This window comes from Megascapheus bottae, chromosome 5 (assembly GCF_031878675.1).
Source record: "Megascapheus bottae isolate mThoBot1 chromosome 5, mThoBot2.hap1, whole genome shotgun sequence".
Classification (NCBI taxonomy): Eukaryota; Metazoa; Chordata; class Mammalia; order Rodentia; family Geomyidae; genus Megascapheus; species Megascapheus bottae.
This window is the reverse complement of record NC_143513.1, coordinates 66770144-66792213: the sequence shown is the minus strand read 5'-3', so window position 1 is coordinate 66792213 and position 22070 is coordinate 66770144. Positions and strand designations below refer to the sequence as shown.

The window sequence follows — 22070 nt, the reverse complement described above, 5'->3', positions numbered from 1 at the left end:
TTTCCTTTTTCTCTTTCTTTACTTACTGATATTGTCTTAGCACAATCAACCAGAACCAAGCCACCAGACCAAAGTAGCAACTTTGACAGTAACCCACTTTGATAGAAAAGATGGCTTTTCAGTATGGCAGTTCCTCAAAAGGCTAAACATAGAGCTCCCCTATGACCCAGCAATTCCATTACTAGGTATTTACCCAATCACCCAGAAACAAGGGCATACTAAATCCACTAGCACAACGATGTTCATTGCAGCACTAGTTACCATAGCAAAGACATGGAACCAACCCAGATGTCCCTCAGTTGATGAGTGGATCAACAAGATGTGGTATTTGTACACAATGGAATTCTATGCTGCTGTCAGAAAGAATGACATCGCCCCATTTGTTAGGAAATGGAAAGACTTAGAAAAAATCATATTAAGTGAAGTAAGTAAGCCAGAGTCAAAGGAACACAGGCTCAATGGTTTCCCTCATTTGTCATAATCAGTAGAAACCTTGGGCTCTCCTAGCAGAGATTTGCAATAGAGCAAAACCTTGATACTAAAGGCCATATAGTATGACGCTAAATGAAAGGACCTCTAGGATATAGAAACAAAAACCATATAATGAGTGATTGTCATCCTTAATGTACTGTTATCTCTCATCTCTTTTGCTGTCCCTTGGTTATCTTATATTGTTACAGTATCTCACTTTGTTATCTGATATATTGGATATATTTGTATTTGGCTATTTGAAATTGGATAGGGAAAGGGGGAAAACAAGATGAGGGATGGGCATCGGGGGGAGGGAAATGGGGACCAAGACATGAGAAAGGGTATCAATGTATGTGAATTAATGCACCACCTTCTATCTGGCGAATATAATGTAACCCTTCTATTAATTACAATAAAAAATACATGAAAAAAAAAAGATGGCTTTTCTCCATGGGCTAACTACAAATTCTACCCATTCTCTTCCACAATAAGAGCAATTCAAAGTCATTCACAATTCACTGTCCAAAACCTCCATATTAAAAACATTCTTCAACAGAATGTCATTAGCCTCGCCACTGAACCCTCCCTGTTTAAATCTACACTAACTACCCAAATCAAACAGATTATCTAAATCACATAAATATGTCATTTTTTGGAAGGTTCTTTTTACTTAAAATGTCACAGAAAATTTATAAATCTTGTTTTTGTTTTGTTGGTCGTGGGGCTTGAACTCTGGGCCCGGTTGCTGTGCTTGAGCTATTCAGCTCAAGTCTACCACCCTACCCCTTGAGCCATAGCGCCACTTCTGGTTTTCTGGTGGTTAACAGGAGATATGAGTTTTACAAACTTTAGTGCCCAGGCTGGCTTTGAACCTTGATTTTCAAATCTCAGTCTCCTGAGTAGCTAGGATTACAGGCATGAGCCACTGTACTCGGCTTAGGAAACTTTAAAAACATGCTTCCCAAATGTTCAGCTTATTCCTGGCGGCTTTCTAGAAAACACTCACTTCTTTTATTGTCTTATGTCTATCCAAATTCCATTCCTAATATTACTCTCTATCCAGCTAATCAACAGGCTACAATATTTCACATCCTATGAAGCACTTGGCTAAACAATAGCTGTAAGTCCATGCACAGATAGTAACACACAAAACACATATACATAGAGTTACTGAATCCAAGACCAGGCAAAAGCTAGGTGCTTTACATACATCTTTATTATTAAAGTCTTAATAGCTTACAAAAGAAGCTAGAGTCCAGAGAAGGCAAGGTATAAGAATACAGAATGGCAACGTCAGAATTCTAACCATCTACACAATTCAAAGCCAGTTTCTTCTATTCTATTATAAAATGTGTGGTCTGAAAAAAACAACAGGCCTAAACTGACCTTCCTTTAACTAAAGAATCCAGGAAGAGGGAGAAAAAAGCCACAAGATAAAGAGCAAAAAGTGCAATATAGGAAATCTATGGGAATTCAATTAGCACACTGACTTAAAGCACAAAGCCACTGAGTTCCACAAGCTGAAACCCTAAACATAAGGAAGAACACTGTGCTATGCCACATTGGCCTTGTTTTGCAAGCCAAAAGGAGTAAAGGAGGACTTCTAGAAATGTACCTCTGGACCTTGGTACCATGTGTCTAGTATCTAACACTGCCAATGTCACCTTCCAACCATCCTAGAGTTACTGTCACATAACCCACATTAGCCTTGTACCACGTAATAGAAAACCAATCCTTAGAGGAACCTGAGAGTCCAAGAGAAGCAAGCTGGCTCCTCCTTGCTGCTCACCTTTTCCAAGGTAGATCATACCATACTCTCGCCCCTGGGGAGTCTTGTTTTCTATTGTGAAACACACTTCCTTCCCGATCAGCTTCTTGCGAAGGAACTCTCGAGCAGGAAATGCCCAGGGCTGAAAGACAAAACAGAAGTGTCACAAAACTGCCTACTTCAGACCCCAGCCAGCATTTAAACCACTGTGCATCTTTAATAAATGCATGGTCCTGACCCTTCAATGGACCAGAGAATGTAGAAACAAAATATATGCAAAATAGAGATTGCACACTTAAGAGGCCACATAAAAAAGAGGGTCTAGTAGTGGTTTTAATTAGCTAAAGACTTAAAAACAGGCCTTGGAGCTTTTCAGACACTGGCAGTAGCACTTTTCCCCTATCATTGTTCAGTTTCAGCCTACTTCATGAATAATATTTGCCAGCACTTTTACAGTACATAGCATGTGCCAGCCACCACTGTAACTGCTTTCTATGTGTCAACCTACTCCCAGAAATGGGAAGGCCAGGCTCCAGAACCTCCTAGTCAGGGGGTGTCATAAATAAAAACTACTACCGCTCTTTCCTCTTTGCAGAGCACTTGCCCTGAAACCAAAAGAGGGCATTGCTAGAGTGGAAACAAGGTTTTAGTGCTCTGTACTATTATCTTGGATTAAGTCCTCTGCTCTAATAAAAAGCCTTGTTTATGGCAGTTCTGCCACCTTATGAAGGACAGTAATAGGACTAGGTAACAGAGCACTTTCCTAGCATATACAAGCCCTGGGTCTGATTCCCAGCACAACAACCACCCCCCCCCCAAAAAAAGAAGAAAAACAGCAGCAGAATTGAGAGTAAAGACTCCTGCCACTACCCCTCCACCCCACCCAATGTCTCCTCTCCTATTCTGGCTTTGGTCTAAAGCTTTAATAGATCCTAGAATCTTGGGAGATTATCAGTGACAGGTATGGATCACCTTGATAATGGCTCATCTCCTCAGGATATGGGATACAAGTGAGAAAGCAACAGACCCCACAGACCAGACTACAATCTCCATGTGATCAAAGTAGTCCACAAAAATAACAATGATTCTCCTCTGAAGCAGCCCTGTTAAAAGTAGCCACTAGCATCTGAATTTGCAATCTGGACCTAACTCAATGGCCCAAGTTTCCTTTGATTAGAAAGGTCAGGGGATAGGCATGTGGTCTGTAGTTCTCACATGCCAGACGGAAAAAAGCCAAAATAAATACAAATATTTTCCCTTTTAGCAAATACACTGTGTTTCCACATTAGAAGTCACAAAATTAGGGCAGTAAGTGATAAAAGCAAGCATTCAATTAGTGGCCTAAAAAGAAAGCTTCTGCCAACCTTTTCTGTTCATGAAATTTATTACATGTTGTCACTGAACAAGCGCCAGCTTTTCTAAAAGAAAAAACATCCACAAAACTACCCAGAAATCAGTAGTTATGAAAAACAGAGCAGTTTTCTAACATCAACTATGAATTGTTTAGAAAAACTAGTCCTCAATGGCTCACGCCTATAATCCTAGCTACTCAGGAGGCTGAGATCTGAGGATCAAGGTTCAAACCCAGACCAGGCACAAAAGGGCCTGAGACTCCAATTAACCTGTGGAAAATGGAAAGGAAGGAAGGAAGGAAGGGAGGGAGGGAGGGAAAGAAAAAAAAAAAAAAAACTTGTCCTCAATACAGGCACCTTGTTCTTAATTACCTAATGCCCTTTGAAAATATCAAAAAGCAAAGAAACTATTCATTCAATGACAATATAAAGTTCCCCATATTATTATGAGTCATTTTCACTACCCCCCACTTCCTAAAAGTGAAAAGATACCACTCATCAGAGTAGTATCACTCATCAGAGTTGGAGGTCAGATTCACAATTCTAAACTATCAATCGTATCACAGAATCAAGTAAATAGTACTGAGCCTCCTACATGTTTATTACCTTAGTGGTCAAGTTACTCTAAAACACATCTACACATAGTTTGAGTGAAGACACAGTCCTAAATATTTAAAATTTAGTAACATACTACTTTCTTAAATACTTGAAAAAGCTCTGCTACACTAATAAGTCTTCCTAAAGGAAGCCAAGACTGGTGAAAGCTCACTTATCAAGGGTCAGTTCACAAGGAAAGAAATACCCTGCCCCTAGAGGGAATCTTCCACTTTCCATCCACCAAGCAGAAGCTCTCTAAAAGCTTTTAGTACTTGCTGAAAGATCAGCCTCATCATAAGCCTTCATGTTTACAAATGGCCAGTCAATGGGCAACAAGATAACATCACACTGGAGGCCCTGAAACATATAGCTAACCCTCAGGGGTTCTGTAATGTTCCTTTCCATTTTCAATTCTGTTCTATACAGAGTTGAGCAAATTCTTTAACTAGATGAGATATTAGCTAAGAAGAAAGGTTGCCTGTCAGGAGACTTGCAGGACCATGATTCCACCAAGCACAAATGAGGACTGGACTGTGGGGATCATTGTAGACATGGGGCCAGTTCTTCTGTGTCTACACAGGACTACCAGACAGAAGGCTGGCAACACATGATGTCCCCGAACAACTTTGAAGAGGAAATATGGAGAGATTTGCTCAAAGCACCTATCAGAATCAGAATAGCCTAACAGGAAGAATAACTATAATCTATTCAAATGATGCCCCAGAGCCCCACTGAAGAAGCAGTGGCCTTTAGAAACTGAGATTCAAAACAGCCTCTTCCCTCTAGAAGGCCAAAAGTAGTAGGTATAAGCTAGCATTTGCTCTCCACACCTAAACTCAAACTGAGATATAATGCCTAAAGTTTGTGAAATAAAACCTTTTAATTCCCATCTTCTCTTATGGTTAGATTCCTAAAACTATTAGGAAAAAAACCAAACCCCAGAACAATGTAAACTTAAAAGCTGTTACTTTGGTATGTGACATCTTGTTCCTCTGTCTCTTCTAATCACGCCATTATACCACCTGAGTACTTTGTTCTACCCTCACCATCCCAATCCTCAAATCACTAAGCAAAATAGGACTGTTACATTCGTTTCTGGACTTATGAAGCCATCGTAAGGCCTTCACACACAGCAGGAGCTCAATTAATCTGTAGGAAATAAATATATAATTCCCACAGTGCCCATCAATACAGTATCTAGGCTGCCCAGAGTAGCTAGGCAACAGTGGGGATTAGCCTGGAACTGGGAAGGCTGGCCGGGGACCCGGCTGCCATAGGAGAAAGATATACAGTGAAGCTGTCATAGGACTCAGGAAAAAAAAACCTGAGTATTGCTGAAAGAAGGCATCAAGAGGGAGGACAGAAAATAATCAAATGATGATTTGGGGGCAATGATACAAAGGAAGTGATACAAAGGAAGTAAGCAAATGATGAATAATGTTCCTAATTCTCCTTGAATATGAAAAATAACTACAGGAAGTTGTCTATATAAATGGAAAGCCTGGAAAGGTAGTACTACATTGTGCAATCTATCAATTCCAAAAGAGAAACACAGAAACTTTTACTCCTTACCCACATCAGTGCTATTTACTGCATATCAACTCTGTGTCAAGTGTTGAAGGGGACAAGGACAGAGAAGTGACAGTTTAAAAAAAAAAAAAGTGCCTCCTTTTGAAGAGCTTATGATCCAGCTGAAAGATACATGTATGTAGCCTGGAAGGAAATGTGAGCATGTCTTCTCAAGTGGCTAGACCTTAAAAGGAAGTGGTCACCCAGCCACAGAGGCAGGAAATGTGCCTACAGCATCATGAGCTGAAGATCAGGGGAGAATGGACACAAGGAGCCTGGGAGGAGAGGCCAGTGCTGCAATGGTTAAACCTTAGCAGCCAGAGGGGGCTTCAGGAAGAGAATGCAAGCAAAATCACAAATAGACTGCATTCCAGGCTCAGGCACAAGTAAGTTTGTCACAAAGGTAATGAGGATTCAGCCAGGCATCTGAGAATAACAATGAGCCACCTAATAAATGGAAATTATGTTTCAATGGATCTGGGAGCCTACAGATGAAGGAGGAGAGGGATGGAGAGCTGAGGCAGAGAGACTATTATTTCAACATTCCAAGCACACTATCAGAGTTGAACAAAGAACAATAGCAATAGTAATGAAATGTCAAGGATGGATAAAAGATTTGAAGGAGGCAGAATCTCTAGAGCTTGATAAAGGCCTGGATGTTGGCATCAGGAAAGTGGGGGACAAAAACAAGAGCAAGGATAATCAGCATTCTGGTTTGGGTTAACAATAGGCATCCCTATGGATCAAGAAGATGTGGTACTTATACACAATGGAATTCTATACTGCCATCAGAAAGAAGCTACCAAATAATTCATCCCACAGGATCTTTGACAAGTTACCAAAAGAATCTTGGTGACTTCCAGGTGTCTGCTGATGGCTCAGGCCAGCAAACCTAGCTACTTAGGAGTCTAAGATCTGAAGATCACAGTTTGAAGCCAGTCCAGGTACTAAAGTTTGCGAGGCTCTTATCTCTAACTAACCACCAGAAAACTGGAAGTGGTGCTGTGATTCCATGTGGTAGAAGGATAGCCTTGAGCTAAAGAGCTCAAGGACAGCACCCAGGACCAGAGTTCAAGCCCCACACTGAAAAAAAAAAAATCTTGGTGACAATGATCTAGTCTAGAAGCATAGACTGTATAAATGCATGGAACTATAATAGAATGTCAGGTAAGATTACATGCTATTCTTCCTGCTGGGATAGTTCTGGTCAGATCCTATAGTTCTGTTACAGTTATAATGTTTGAGAACAAGTCCCAACTAGCTTTGTGTTTCTCTGCCCTGTAGTCACAAGAACAAAACAGGAAATTAAAACACAGCCCTTCTTTCTCAAAGACTACACTGACTTTCTTTGGGGGAAATGAACTTGATCAGCTCCAAGAAAGGCCAACACTCTTCACCTCTCAGAAGCAATATTATGCAATGTGCAGCTGAAAGGAAGGCCTGTAGGAAATGTTTTACCCATTGGGTTAGCAATGCTGAGAGAGAGATTTAATCTTCTTTTACTTGGTCTAACAGCAGTAGTTATTACCACACTAACATTTATTAAGAATTTTATATTGCCTAAACACTTCACATTTTATTATTTAACCATTGTTGGGCAACCTGGAGGAATACACTATCATTCATATGTTTTCTGGTCGAGGAGCAATGAGAAAGAATTGATTTTAATCTATTTAGTCATTCTGACAATCTAACTAATTTCTGTTAATGAAGTCATTCTTCTCTATCTCCATTATCTATAATGATGCTTTATGATCTTGATTTAAACAAAATACCCTTTGTTAAAGATGGAAAATACTAAATGCTTTCCTTCTTTAAGAGCTCCTCCTGAACTCCCACTTTTTCTTTTCCACTTCTGTAGCAGCAAAGAACAGAGGAGAGCTGATTACTAATCTGCTAATTACTAATCTATCTGATGTCCTCGAGATGGAGCAAAGGACAAATAATTAGAATGAAGGAATTCCATTTCCCATATCCAAAGTAGTATCACATGTTCCTAAATGTAGAAGCCAAGAAGACTGAACCTCGTCAAAAGGAGATTCATAGCTACAAGAGATTAAGGAGTGAAAGGCAGACCACAGAGAAGCCAAGTGGTCAGGCAACAGGGTGTAAACAAGAGTGGACAAATGCTTAAAAGTAGCTTATCACATCACTAAAACACAATGGAAAACTATGTGTTAACAAGAAACCAATGAAAACTCCCAGAAAAATTAATGTTTGTTTTGTTTTTTAATTTTATAGTTTCATGAGATTCCTTTAGGGGATGCAAGGATCCCAAATTAAGATGTGCAATAAACTGGGAGCCAATAGTTTGCACTGAGATATAAGAATTGTGATTCCAAGCCTGCTTAGGGGATACTGATATCTCTAATTAACTAACAAAAAGCCAGAACTGGAGGTATGGCTCAAGTGGTAGAGCTGTGAGCAGGGGACAAAGACAAATAAGAGCAAGAGGCCCAAAGGTCAAGCCCAATTATCAGCATTAAAAAAAAGAAAGAAGGGTGTGGGGGGGGGAGGGAAACGGGTACCAAGACATGTGAAAGGGTATCAATGTATGTGAATTAATGCACCTTCTATCTGGCAAATATCATGTAACCCTTTTACTAATTACAATAAAAAAAAGGAAGAAAAAAACATAATAAAGGTTTGCTATCATTTATGAAAATGACGTTCTATAGATGCTAAATGCCTCTGAAATAAGATACCTATAACAGCAGTTGTTTCTAGGGAAAGGTCTATATTTTTCACAGCTCTTCCATAACCAATGGTAACTTGAAATAGCTCTGCAAACACAAAATGTTCTCCATCTATGCCCAGAACTCTGTGGGAAAGGACTAAGGAAAAAGTGGTGAGCCTGTGACGGATGCTCAGACATCAGTCTGGGCAGGAACAGGTGCAGACTGCTGGAGCAGATCTAGTCATCAGTCCCCAGATATAAAAACACCAAAAACACACAAAAAGGAAAGAACATGTCAACACTCCATCAATCCAGGAATAAATGGGACCTGCTACAAAGGTTATCAGGAAGACCCTGGGAAGCATCTACCTCATCCGGGGTATCTTTTGCATCCGGTTGTGTGGCAGCTGCCCGCCGGGCTAGATTTCCAGCACGAATGTTGCTGAGGTTGATCTGCCGCTCAGGAGGAGGCCCACCACGTGGCTGCCCTCGGACAATGATGGCACACCCTGAGAGTACCTAAGCAAGGGAGGGAAAAAATGAGAAAATTAGTGACCAGCAGGCAAAATCACCACAATGTAACTTGCTCATTAATGAGTATCTAACAGTGCTTAGTACTCTAGAGGTCTTTAAATATGTGTTGAATGACTAAATGAACCAAATTACCTTTAATTTTTTTTTCAAATTACCTTTAATTTTATAAGAGAAATCCCTATATAAAGCTTTGATTCAGAAATGATGGGACCAAAAATATAAATAGGAGTTAAATCAATAAAAATCCATAAAACAAATAGGATGGAATAAAAAGGCACACGAGACACAAAGGTTAATGATCTTTGTAATTTCATCCCAGCAAGCACTAACACTTCTGTTCAATTATTAAGAAGTTAATATTTCCATCCACATTTTCCACTATAGGAAACAGTGGAAAAAGGAGAAGGTCAGCAGTCAGTGACTCTAAGCTATAATCCCTACTTCTCAGGAGGTATAGGATCAGGAGACACTGAGGTTAAAGGCCAACCTAAAGGCTAGCAAGACCCATCTCAAACAACAAAACTAAGGTGTAGCCTACATAGGAAGCCATAAGTAGATAATCCAAGGCTACCTTTGGAAAAAAAATGAGACTACCTGTAATAAAGAAAAAAGGGCTAAAGGCATTGCTCAAGTTGTAGAGTATCTTCCTACATCTTGTGGCCCTAAAAATCAAACCCCAGTACCACTAAAAATGAGAAGAAGAAGAAGAAGAAGAAGAAGAAGAAGAAGAAGAAGAAGAAGAAGAAGAAGAAGAAGAAGAAGAAGAAGAAAAAGAAGAAGAAGAGGAGGAGGAGGAGGAGGAGGAGGAGGAAGAAGAAGAAGAAGGGGAGGGGGAGGGGAGGGGGAGGAGGAGGGAGGGAGGGAGGAGGAGGAGGAAGAAAAGGTGGGGGGGGGGCTGGAAGAAGTCCACGCATACCATTCAGGAGTAACTGAGCATGCCAAAAGAAAAATACAGAAGTGCTATAATCTAGAGACTTCATGCCCTAGATGATCAGGAGAATCTAACACACACCCAAAGGCTCCTTCTCTCTCTAGTCAAGAGGGCCAGGCACAGAATTCACAGAACTGTGAAAGGACCCTGAAGCTAATTAGTATTCAGTTTTAAAATATCTGTAGGGTAAAAGAAAGGAAAAATCCAAAAATATCTGGAGGGCAAAAGAAGGGAAAAATTCAAGTGAGAATAGAAGGGAAGTGAAAGCAGACGGGAAAATGACTCAAGCTATTCAAATTGCTTTTGCTTGGCAAGAGACACCAAGAGGAACAGGTGGGCTCAGGTACCGACTTCACTGGATCCAAAACACACTTTTATTACAGGCTTCCCAACAAGCAACAGCTGCTGAAAGGCTGGCAGATATGGCTGAAGGTTCTGGCAACAGAATAGAAGAAGAGACTAGCAAGAGTATAAAGGAATGACCATTGTGAACACAATGGAACCAGAAAGTCCTAGGAGGAAAGGTATATAGATACACTCACTAGCTACATGTCACCCTCTTAAAATATATTTGGACATGCATTTAAACATACAAAAGAGAGTAGGAGAAGTAAACATGTCTGGGAATATGGCTTAATGGCAGAATGCTTGCCTAGTATGCATGAAGCCTGGGTTCAATTCCTCAGCACCACATAAACAGAAAAGGCCAGAAATGGCACAGTGGCTCAAGTGGTAGAGTGCCAGCCTTGAGCAAAAGAAGCTCAGGGACGAGGCCCAGGCCCTGAGTTCAAGCCCCAGGACTGGCAAAAGAAAAGAAAAAAGTAAACAACAACCACAGCCCAAATTTAAAAACTACAATACTGTTAAACTTTGGATTTCCTCTGTGACCCTCTCCTGGGAGCCCTTTCTCATGCCTACTGATCCCTAGGATAAACTCCACCTTATTTGTCATATAGTTCGTTTAGGTACACATCCGTAGGCAATGTGGCTTTTTTGCTTTCTATTTGTGAACACTGTTCTAATTGAGTCTACTACACAAACAAACAACTTGCTTCTTCTGCCCATTTTGTTCACGAAAACTAGCCCATGCAGACATGAAAACACGATCACTTTCAAATCTACTACCTTTCATAGGAACTCCAATGCACAACTATGCATATTCCAGTTTTGTAAAACTAGTGCTCTGATTTATCTCAATATTTCCAATAACCAGCACAGAGACAGAGCTCGTTCGAAATGGAGGTGTGGCTCAAGTGATAGGTGAAAAGACAGAACTCTTTCCTCTTTGGCCATACATATCCCCACTCTTTCCCCTACCCCCTGCCCCTTTTCCTTCCCCTGCCACCACACACACATACACACACACACACACACACACACACACACACACACACACAGTCTGACTAATCCAGTTATGAGTTACATTTTTCATTTTTATCCTTTCTGACCAGTATTACAAGCAATAAAACTCTAATCAAACCTTGTTTATACAGTCTATCCTGAGAACCCATCCTCTGGGGACCATCTCAGAAAAAAAACTTCTAAACAGAAAAAAAATCTTTCAGAGTCAAAAAAGAACAGATATGCTAAAATGGAGGATATCTGAAGTTCTCAAAATAGATCAAGAAAGTCAAAGTCAAGAGCTTGAGTTGTCTCATTTATAAGCAATTCCTCCTCATGGATAGCAGAACCCATGTATACAATAGGAACAGCACATTTTAGGGACTGGAGTGGGGGCTCAAGTGGTAGTGCTCTTGCCAACCATTCCTGAGGAACTATGTTCATTTCCCAGAACCACCAAACCCAAACACACACTCTCACAGAATATTTCCTTTAAATCTCTCTTGCATACATTCCAAAGGGGTCTAAGGAAGCCAACATGCATATCCCAAACATCCAGTGTCTGTTCCTTAATTTCTGAAAGCTCAAGTTTTCACAGAAATAAAACATTCTAAGAGGACTAGTACCTCTTGGTAAAGCCCCACTGAGAAAGCTAAGACCTATTTACAAGAGAATTCACCATGTCTGGCCAAGAAAAACTATGACAACCAGGCATGGGCCCAGGAAACCATGTTTATTTCTCATGTCTGACAAAGGCCTATGAAAATCTTAAGAACAAAGTAAATAGTGAGAAGAGCCCCCTTTCACCTGAAGTACTGTACAATTTGTACTTGTACAAAACTCCTCTGTACACCCTCCCGTCTCCCAGAACCTACTCAGTAGAGGGCCATCAGAACTTTGTGTTACTACATCAGATATGCTTGAATTAATAAAACCTGAGAAAGGATTTGTACTTTTCAACTGCTCTGTACATTTTATACTGTTCAATGCGATACTCAAGCAGTACTCGCCAATCCAATCTCCAAAGCAACAGGGACAATTCCTGTGGCAGGTATGTGTACACATTTCCTCTCAAATGTTCTTCCCCTCATTAGCTGTTGGCCTTGGTGGAAAGGTAGGAAAAGTCTGTGCCTGTAGATCACTGCATAAGCAAAAGATCTATCCCTAGCAGGGAAGCACTCCTTTCCCTTCTACTGTTTATAGGAACTGAAAATATTCAAAATATATTAGGTACCAGGCACGATGGTTCACGCCTGTAATCCTAGCTACTCTGAGGATCCCAGTTCCAAGCCAGCCCAGGTACTTCAGAACCTAAAACTCTCATCTCCAATTAATCACTAGAAAACAAGAAGTGGGGCTGTGACTCAAGGGGTAGGGCAGTAGTCTTGAGCTGAAGAGCTCAGGGACCAGGCCCAGAGTTTAAGCCCCATGCCTGACCACCCCCCCAAAAAAGGGGCGGGAGTTTAGCCTAGTGGTAGAGTGCTTGCCTAGCATGCATGAAGACCCAGTTCAATTAATTCCTCAGTACCACATACATAAAAAAAGTTGTAAGTGGTGCTGTGGCTCAAGTGGTAGAATGATAGCCTTGAGGAAAGCCCAAGGACAGTGTTCAGGCCCTGAGTTTAACCCCAGGACTGGCAAAAAGAAAATAAATAAAATAAAACATACTATGCGCCACCTCTTGGCTATCTCCACTCACCTGCCAAGCACTGCTAAGCTTCTTCCACCCGCCTTACTTAGCAAAGGTTTTTATTCCAGTTCTTCCACAATAAAAACATTTTAATGGCTTCCTCCTACCAAAGGTTCTCCACCAAATAAAACCCAGTGGAAATACCCTCAGGGAGAAAATACTTAAAATGTCTTAAGTAAAATATGAGAAAGACCAAGAGGCTATAAATCAATTTGTATTTCATCCAGCATTGAATCAGTTTTCTTCTCTGTAACCCCTGACATCTAAGTTGTTTCTTTTTGTAAGTGTATTCACTAATAAGATTTATCCATTTATTAAATCAGTACATACATATTGTATACCTACTATACACCGGGCTTTGGTTCTTCTAAACAATCTTCATATTTCAGTAAAACAGACAAAACTATCTTCTCTGGGAGAGCTAATATTCTAGAGTGTAACAAATGGTAAATATCACAAGCAAGTAAAACATGTCAGTCATCAGAATTTTAATTTCAGAATTGTGTTAAGATTGAGAAGAAACTGTCACGGGTAATTGATCTGCCAAAGCAGAACTGACTGATTCATGTTGCAAACTTTCATGGATGCAGTAATTACCCTTAATTGCTAATTTATAGGGCATAGAAAACAAGTCATATGGATGCTGCTTTATCCAATTAGATTAATAAAATGGCATATTCTAGAAAAATGATCTTAGGACTACCTGATAAAGTGGAAGGTGTATGAAACCAGCTGTCACAATGAGTCAGTTTCATTGAGGTTATGGATTAGACACTTCTCATCTCTGCCAATAAAGGTTGCAGAAGGATGCAGTGTGATTCAAAAGACCTGGCTTCCAGGCATGAGTCAGACAGCTACAAAGGCTGAACCAAGGAAGCTGAGAAGGAAAATGGGGAGTCAAACTGTTCAAACCCAACTGACAGGCTTATGGGAGATTTACCTACAGTGAAACACTAGATGGGTAGCTACTAAAATGTTGCCTGGCAACAGCAACACCACATTAAATCTTCACTAGATTCTGATAAATGATTTGGTGTGTTTAACACTTAAACTCCCAGACCCCTGATACCTATAATACAAAAAAAACCTAGTCTCAATATACTTAAGAGAAAAAAGTTCACCAGCAGGGATATAATAATGTTTCCGTCCAGGAGCAAAATATTATTATGGCCAGGGGACAATATCTTATTAGCTCTGCAGTGGGGATTGGCTTATATGTCAACAGTAACAACTGCCAATATGAAAAATCACTACAAAAGACAAGGTCAGGGGCCGGGAGTTTGGCCTAGTGGTAGAGTGCTTACATGGCATGCACAAAGACCCAAGTTCGATTCCTCGGTACCACATACGTAGCAAAAAGCCAGAAGTGGTGCTGTGGCTCAAGTGGTAGAGCCCTAGCCTTAAGAAAAATCCAGGGACAGTGCTCAGGCCCTGAGCCCAAGGCCAGGACTGGCAAAAAAAAAAAAAAAAAGGACAAGGGCAGACACTAGATAATGGATATTACCAAAAAAAAAAATCCAAAATCAATCTATACAATTACAGTCTACTTTTAACCGAAGTGCTAAGATAATTTAGTAGAGAGAGTAGCCCTTTCAACAAATTAGTAGCAAAACAAATAGATTTTTATCTATCTCACATTGTCTGCAAAGGAGAATTCAACTCAAAGGGGAATTCAACTAAAAAAGGATCAGAACTAGCTGTAGGTACTCAGGAGGTTGAGATCTAAGGATGGTATTTCAAAGCCAGTACAGGAAGAGAAGGTGGTGAGACTCTTATCTCCAATTAATTACCAAAAAGCCAGAAGTACGGAGCTGGGAGTTTAGCCTAGTGGTAGAGTGCTTGCCTAGCATGCACAAAGACCTGGGTTTGATTCCTCAATCCCCATACATAGAAAAAGCTGGAAGTTGTGCTGTGGCTCACGTGGTAGAACTCTAACCTCGAAGAAAACCCAACATCAGTGCTCAGGCCCTGAATTCCATCCCCAGGACTGGTAAAAAAAAAAAAAAAAATATTTAGCTGGGTAGAGTGGCTCACATCTGTAATTCTATCTACTCAGGAGGCTGAGATCTGAGGAAATTAAAAATCAAAGTACTAATCGACTCTACAATATGGATAAACCTTAAGGATACTGTGCTATGTCAAAGAAGGCACACACCAAGGCCATATATAAGATGACTCCATTTATACAAAATGTCCAAAAGGTGATCCAGAGACCCAAGCAGATGAGTTGCTTCAAGAGATGGAGGGAAGAAAGACTAGGGAGTAGCCACCAAGGTGTAAACGTCTTTTCTTGAGATAATGTTTGAACCTTATACTTTAGAAGTGTAAATTTTAGCTGGGCGCAGTGATTCACACCTGTAATTCTAGCTACTCAGGAAGCTGCGCTCTGAGGATCACAGCTCAAAGCCAGCCTGGGCACTGAAGTCCATGAGACTCTAACTCCATTTAATCACCAGAAAACCAAAAGTGATGCTGTAGCTCAAGGGGTAGGGCAGTGTCTTGAGCTGAAGAGCTTAGGGACAATGCCCAGGCCCAGAGTCTAAATCCCATGACCACCCTCCCTCAAAAAATGTAAATTTTATCTCTCCCCTCCCTTCTTTTTCCTTCCCCTCCCTCTCTCCCTTCCTTTTTCCCCTCCCCTTTTCTCTCCCCCCTTTCTGCCTCCCTTCCCCCTTTCCCCCTCCTCTGGCAAGCAAGAAGTAAACCTAAATTAAAGGGCCCAACAATGTAAGCCAGTGAATTGGAAACCCAAACTCACAGCACTGGTGTTTTACTAGCTTAGGACAAACTCCCAGGCCAGCTGTGTTGGTCCTCAGTTTGCAGTAAAGGGAGAGGAGATAGATAAAGAGAGCATCTAATCTGGTCCCTTTTACTTTACAGCTAAAAACTCTGAAAGCAAGATAGATAAGGTGACTTTTGCCTAAAATAACAAGGTAATCGATATAAGAACAAGGACTAGAACTGAAGTCTCCCAATTATTATAGTGTATGATGTGTATAGTATATAGTGGAAAAACAAGCATTTGGGAGTTTATTTCTCTGTTCAAATGGCAGTTGAGGCTACCTACAAATTAAATCTTTTTACCAATTAAAAACCTCCATTTATATGTGCCAGCAGAGCAGCTGTCAGAGACTACTTCACGAAGAAAGTAAAGATTCCATGAGCTGGCTGTTCCAAATCAAAGCAACATTTATTCAACAGTACATGCCAGGCAAACAGAGACTGAGAGTTCAATATTACAAAAGAACAGGCAAGAAAGGAGACACAAAGGAAGAATGTTCCACAATGATAAAAGGCAGTATAGGAAAGCTATGGGCCAGTGGCCAAAGTCAGCCAGCCACCTGTTCTTGCTAACCATATGAACTAAAATGCGGTTTTCATATTTTAAAATGATTAAGCCTCAAAAAGAATATCATGTAACATGCAAAGAGTATAAAATTCAGATTTCAGTGTCTAGAAATAAAGTTTTATTGGATCATGTCAAATTCATTTGTTTGCATATTGTCTATAGCTACTTTCACACTAGAATGGCAGAGTTGGATGACTGTGACAGAGACCATATGGCTGATAAAACCTAAAACATTTACTACCTAGCCCTTTGCAGAAGAAGCTTGCCAAGCCCTGATATAAAGCACTATGACAAGAAGGAAAAATCAAAATGAGTTTTACAGTACTTTAAACAGCAAGAGCCCAGAAAAAATAAATTCTGAACAATTCCAAGTTATTCAAATTGCTCATTTTATATTCAGAGAGGCAACAGAAGTATATACCAAACAGTATATATCAAAAAGTATATGGGTTAGGAGTTTTGGCCTAGTGATAGAGTGCTTGCCTAGCATGCATGAAGACCCAGGTTCGATTCCTCAGTACCACATACATAGAAAAAAGCCAGAAGTGGTGTTGAGGCTCAAGTGGTAGAGCTCTAGCCTTGAGAAAGCCCAGGGACAATGCTCAAGCCCTAAGTTCAAGACCCAGGACTGGCAAAAAAAAAAAAAAAAGTATATATCAAAACGTATATACCAAAATGTGGGGCACTGGTAGACTGCAACAACCCACAACTCAGTACCTGCACTCAAGCTCCTGGGAGCAAAACTGTGGCCAGGACAATGGTCCCCCACAGAACCAAGTCCTTCCAATCACACAACTGAGCTCTGCTGTTCTTAAGACCTACTACTCAGAAGACAACTCAGAAGAACTCAGAAAGGAATTCGCATATGGAACTGATAAAGTCAGTGTCATTTCAGAAACATCCATTCCGTTGCCAACAAAGTAGTCCATGGGCTACTTTACTGAAGAAAAAAACCAAAACTACACTGACTCCAGAATGTAAGAAGATCATCAGAGAGAACTCTGAACCCTCTACCCAAGGGTACGAGAAAATGACTGCAGTGATTCAGGGCTCTTAATCCTTTCTCCTCATGAAAAAAACAAAAGCACTGAGCAGTTAAGTTACATCACTGCATCCATCTTGCCCAATCCAGTTGAATCCCACCAAAGGTCAGAAAAGACAAAAGCTAAGACACACAGAAAGTCTGTAGGGGAAATTACAGGCCAGCAAGCACTAGAGTTTGTTAGAAATGCAGACAGACTCTACAGTCTAGCAAGACCTAATAAATAGAAATCTGCATTGTAATGAGATTCTCAGGTAACTGAGCAGCACATACAATAAAGTCCATTTTCTTGGACTCATTCCCCGCCCCAGTTGCCTGGCTGAGAAACCTGTGTTCTCCAGCAAATTTAGCTTAAATATGGCTCCCAAAGTGGCCCTCCCCATCCAGAGAGCATACTAGTTGCCCTGCTGGTCACAACCCCTTACACCACACCACCCCCATACAACTCACTACAGCATACAGTCAGTACAAATATTTAGTATCAGTCTTCCTCCCTGACTGCAAGCTCTGTAAAGGCAAAGAAAGGTATCTTATCTCACAATGGCCCAGAACCCAGAACCAAATCAGACAGTATTGTTGTGGGATTTTGGGGTCTTTTGCTTGTTTGTTTTAATCAAATGAATGGCCCTACTATATACCAGGTACAGTGTACCTGGATGGAAAGAATCCAAACTTTAAGATGCTTATAAGCTTGGGAGAATTTTACAGAACAGGACCCCAAGCACATGCTACAATACAATCATAGCTGCTTCTCTCAGAAACCCCCTTTCTTCCCCTTACCTGGATCCCCCACTCCCAGAGTGCAATACCTTCCCGGCCTCTGACCTCTACCACATATCTAACTTTCTTCAACATTGCTTTGTGCTCCCCAAGGAAGCTCATGTTCATATTTGTGCCAAGAGCCACTTCAGATGTTGAATTTCCCTTGTTACCTCCTCCCTCAAGAATGTCTTGCCTAATTCACTGTTAACCACTAAATTGATTACTTCCTATGAGCTGTCAAGCCTACTCTATTCTCAACAGAAACCACTCAAATCTAGATCTCTGACCACCTTGGAGAATCTCCTAATTAACTGTTCAATATTCAACTGTCTTCCCACTTTCCTCAGTCACTTCCCATATGCCCCAAAGGGGTGCTGATGTCTTGAGCAAATGTTGCCTTCTCTGATTATATTCTCCATGATTCCTGTAGCTGTTCCTCATTAATAGATAAGAATCTCTTGGGTAGATTTTTATCCCAAAGCCTATATCCAAATACCATGGTAAGAAAAACAAATCTAAGTACAGCAATGAGAGTAATATGGCTTCCTTTTATCTCTGGAAAAGCAGATCACAGAGAATGGAAGTAGATGGGCAAAGAACACAGTGACAGCAAAGGGAAGTGATTGGAGGAAAAGGCAACCATCCGAGAAGTCTCTGACAGGCATGAAAGCAAATCCTGCCTCTTCACCTGCAGATTCCAGTTGGAAAAAAATCAATGTTGTATTTTCTATAAAAGAAACATCAAATTCTAGACTGAATCTGATATGAAGGTCTATTTTAAGTAACAGTGTGCAAGTATGTATGTACAGACACATGTACAGACATGTGCCTGTTCAAAATAGTGTTAGAAGGCCTAGCACAGTGTCTCACACCTTTAGTCCTAGCTAGTCTAGAGGCCAAGATCTGAGGATCCTAGCTCAGAGCCAGCCTGGGCAGGAAAGACCAAGAAACTCGTCTCCAATAAACTACTCAGAAAAAGCCAGAAGGGGCATTGTGGCTCAAAGGGATGAAGCACTAGCCTTGAGCAAAAGAAGCTCAGGGACAGGACCCAGGCCTGTTAGAATTCCAAGGAACTGGTCTTCTGCATTCTCTTCAGGGCCTGTCTGTATTAGTGACTACTAAATAATGACAGACTAGTGTCCCAGCTCAAAGATTTGATACCAACAGAAATTTTAAAGTACTTTATTAAGTCATCGGCTTCTGAAATATTTGAAAATATACACTACCAAGGGGATGGTATCGTGTAAAATACATGTGGTCTTCCTTGGTGCTTCTTAGAAACCCTAGAATTTACTGTTTGACTTATTCGTGGGGCCCTCTGACATCTCGCAAGTTTGGACTTATGAGGTTACTAGGGGCAGAGCTTAGATGGGCTGAAGATGCACCCGTCAGCAGGAAAAATAAATGATTGCAGGGTTGAAATTTTCCACTAACCAGAGAAAGGGTGGTTACTGATCAAGGTATATATAAAAAAGAAAAGGGGGCCAGGAGTGTAGTCTAGTGGTAGAGTGCTCGCGGCTAGTATACACAAATTTGTTTGGAAAATAACTAAAGGGTTTGGGGGGCTGAGGACAGAGCACCTGCCTAATAAGCACAAGACTATAAGGAATTCTGAGGCCCAGTTGTGAGACCAGGAAAGTGTTAAGACTTTGAGAAGTGGACCCTGGAAAGATCAAACAGACACAGAAAATGACATGTAAGTTATTATTAATTGGACTCTATGATGTTTAAGTTAGAGCTGTTTGGAACCTATAAAGCCCGAGACATGGGGAATAAGATGAATGTTCCTCTTCCAGTTAAATGTTCATCATTTCCCTCTACTCCCTAACAATAAGGGAGTCAATTATTAATATGAATACAAACTGTATCTCATATTACTGATTGTAACCACAAGATAGATTACTACCTTGTTTGCTGTATCTGTACAAACCTCCCCTGTACTGAACTAAATAAACAGGCTTGCTTATAGGAACTCAGAGTCCAAGAGTCCCCTTAGTTCCTATTTGCTTTAACTCTCAGTTCTCATTCCTTTGACTCCAGTACCCTATCATTGTGAAGGTAGCAATACAAGACCATGAGCCCAAACACTTTATGAGATTTCTTGTGTTATTCAGGTTGGTCTCCAACAACTAGACTCAAGTATTACCATATCAGGATATTATAAGAATTCATAGCCAGGCACCAGTGGCTCATGCTTGTAATCTTAGCTACTCAGGAGGCTGAGATCTGAAGATCACACACGGTTCAAAGCCAGCCCGGGCACAAATGTCTGTGAGACTTTTATCTCCAATTAACCACCAGAAAACTAGAAGGGACACTGTGGCTCAAGTGGTAGAGAATTAGCATTGAGCTGAAGAGCTCAGGGACAGTGCCCAGGGCCCCTCAACCAACCAAAAAAAAAAATAAGAATTCTTAAACACTGGGAGATTAGGGGATCGTGGTCCATGGCAGGCCTGTGTCATAACTGCTCTAAGATTTAATCAAGGGCTAGATGCAGTGACGCACACCTATGATCCCAGCTTCTAGGGAGGTAAAATGGTTGGATGCAGTGGCACACCCATCATCATTCCCAGTAACCACAGAAGCTCAGGAGGAAGATCACAGCCTAGGCTGGACTAGGCATGAATCAAGATCCTACCTCAAAAACAATCAACACAAGTGAGATAAAGAACAAAAGGCACTTGGTCTCCTTGATATGTGGATCTTAGATCCAAACAGAATAAGATCGATGACTCAATACTCAGGTACTCAAGGTCATTGAGATGTGGAGATAGAAATATAACTATATAGACACATAAATCTATCATGGGATATGTATTCTATAGACATATTGATATAACATATAGATAGATCTATATGTATCTATGACATACAAACTCTCAGCTTAATTTAAATTTGTTCTTAAATTCATGAGCCAGTGATTGCATATAAAGATTCTATTCTTGAATATTTGTTTGTTAAATTTGACATTTGAAATATGATGTAAAAAAAAAGTGTCAATAAAATCCTTAATTAAGGGCCGGGAGTTTGGCCTAGTGGTTAAAGTGCTTGCCTAGCATGCACGAAAACCCGAGTTCGATTCCTTGGTACCACATATATAGAAAAAGCCGGAAGTGGTGCTGAGGCTCAAGTGGTAGAGTTCTAGCCTTGAGAAAGTCCAAGGACAGTGCTCAGGCCCTGAGCTCAAGCCCAGGACTGGCAAAAAAAAAAAAAATCCTTAAATAACTATTTACATAGCAAAGATATAGAACCAACCCAGATGCCCCTCAGCTGATGATTGGATCAACAAGATGTGGTATTTATACACAATGGAATTCCATGCCATTCCATCAGAAAGAACAACATCGCTCCATTTGTAATAAAAGGAAAGACCTGGAAAAAAATCATGTTAAGTGAAGTAAACCAGACCCAAAGGAACATAGGTTCAATGGTTTCCCTCATCTGTAATAATTAGTACACATCTAGAACTCTCCTAGCAGAGGATTCCAATAGTTCAAACCCTAGATACATAAGGCCACATAGGATGAGGCCAAATTAATGGACCTCCAGGACATGAAAAAAAGAGCTTAATTGTAAGTGATTGTTATTCTTTATGTTATGTTTTTCTCTCTTCTCTGGTGTTGCCCTGTGGTTAATCTCATATTGTTATCCCACTTTGTTACCTGGTATATTATATAGATGTTTACTTGTTTATTTGAAATAGGAGGGGAAAAATGAGGGGAGGGGGGAGGGGGAAAGAAATGGGAACAAAAACATAAGAAGAGATATCAATGTGTGAGAAGTAATGCACCTTCTATCTGGCAAATATAACTGTAACCCCTCTATACACTGAAATTTAAAAAGTATTAAAAAAAAGAAAAAATAAATAAAATAAAATCTCTAATTAAAAAAAAAAAAAAAAACAGGCTGGGAGTTTGGCCTAGTGGTAGAGTGCTTGCCTAGCATGCACAAAGACCCGGGGTTCGATTCCTCAGTACCATATATATA

General features: G+C 40.5%; 1 protein-coding gene across 1 annotated transcript in view; it reads right to left on the bottom strand.

Annotated features, from left to right (window-relative positions):
- Snd1 (staphylococcal nuclease and tudor domain containing 1) overlaps positions 1 to 22070 on the bottom strand; it is a 450499-nt gene that overhangs the window by 411190 nt on the left and 17239 nt on the right. Inside the window, exons 2-3 of the mRNA XM_090333252.1 lie at positions 8804 to 8953; positions 2261 to 2381 (exon numbers count right to left, since the gene is read on the bottom strand). Of these exons, the coding sequence (XP_090189378.1) occupies positions 2261 to 2381; positions 8804 to 8953 (271 nt within the window). The remainder of the gene's footprint in view (positions 1 to 2260; positions 2382 to 8803; positions 8954 to 22070) is intronic.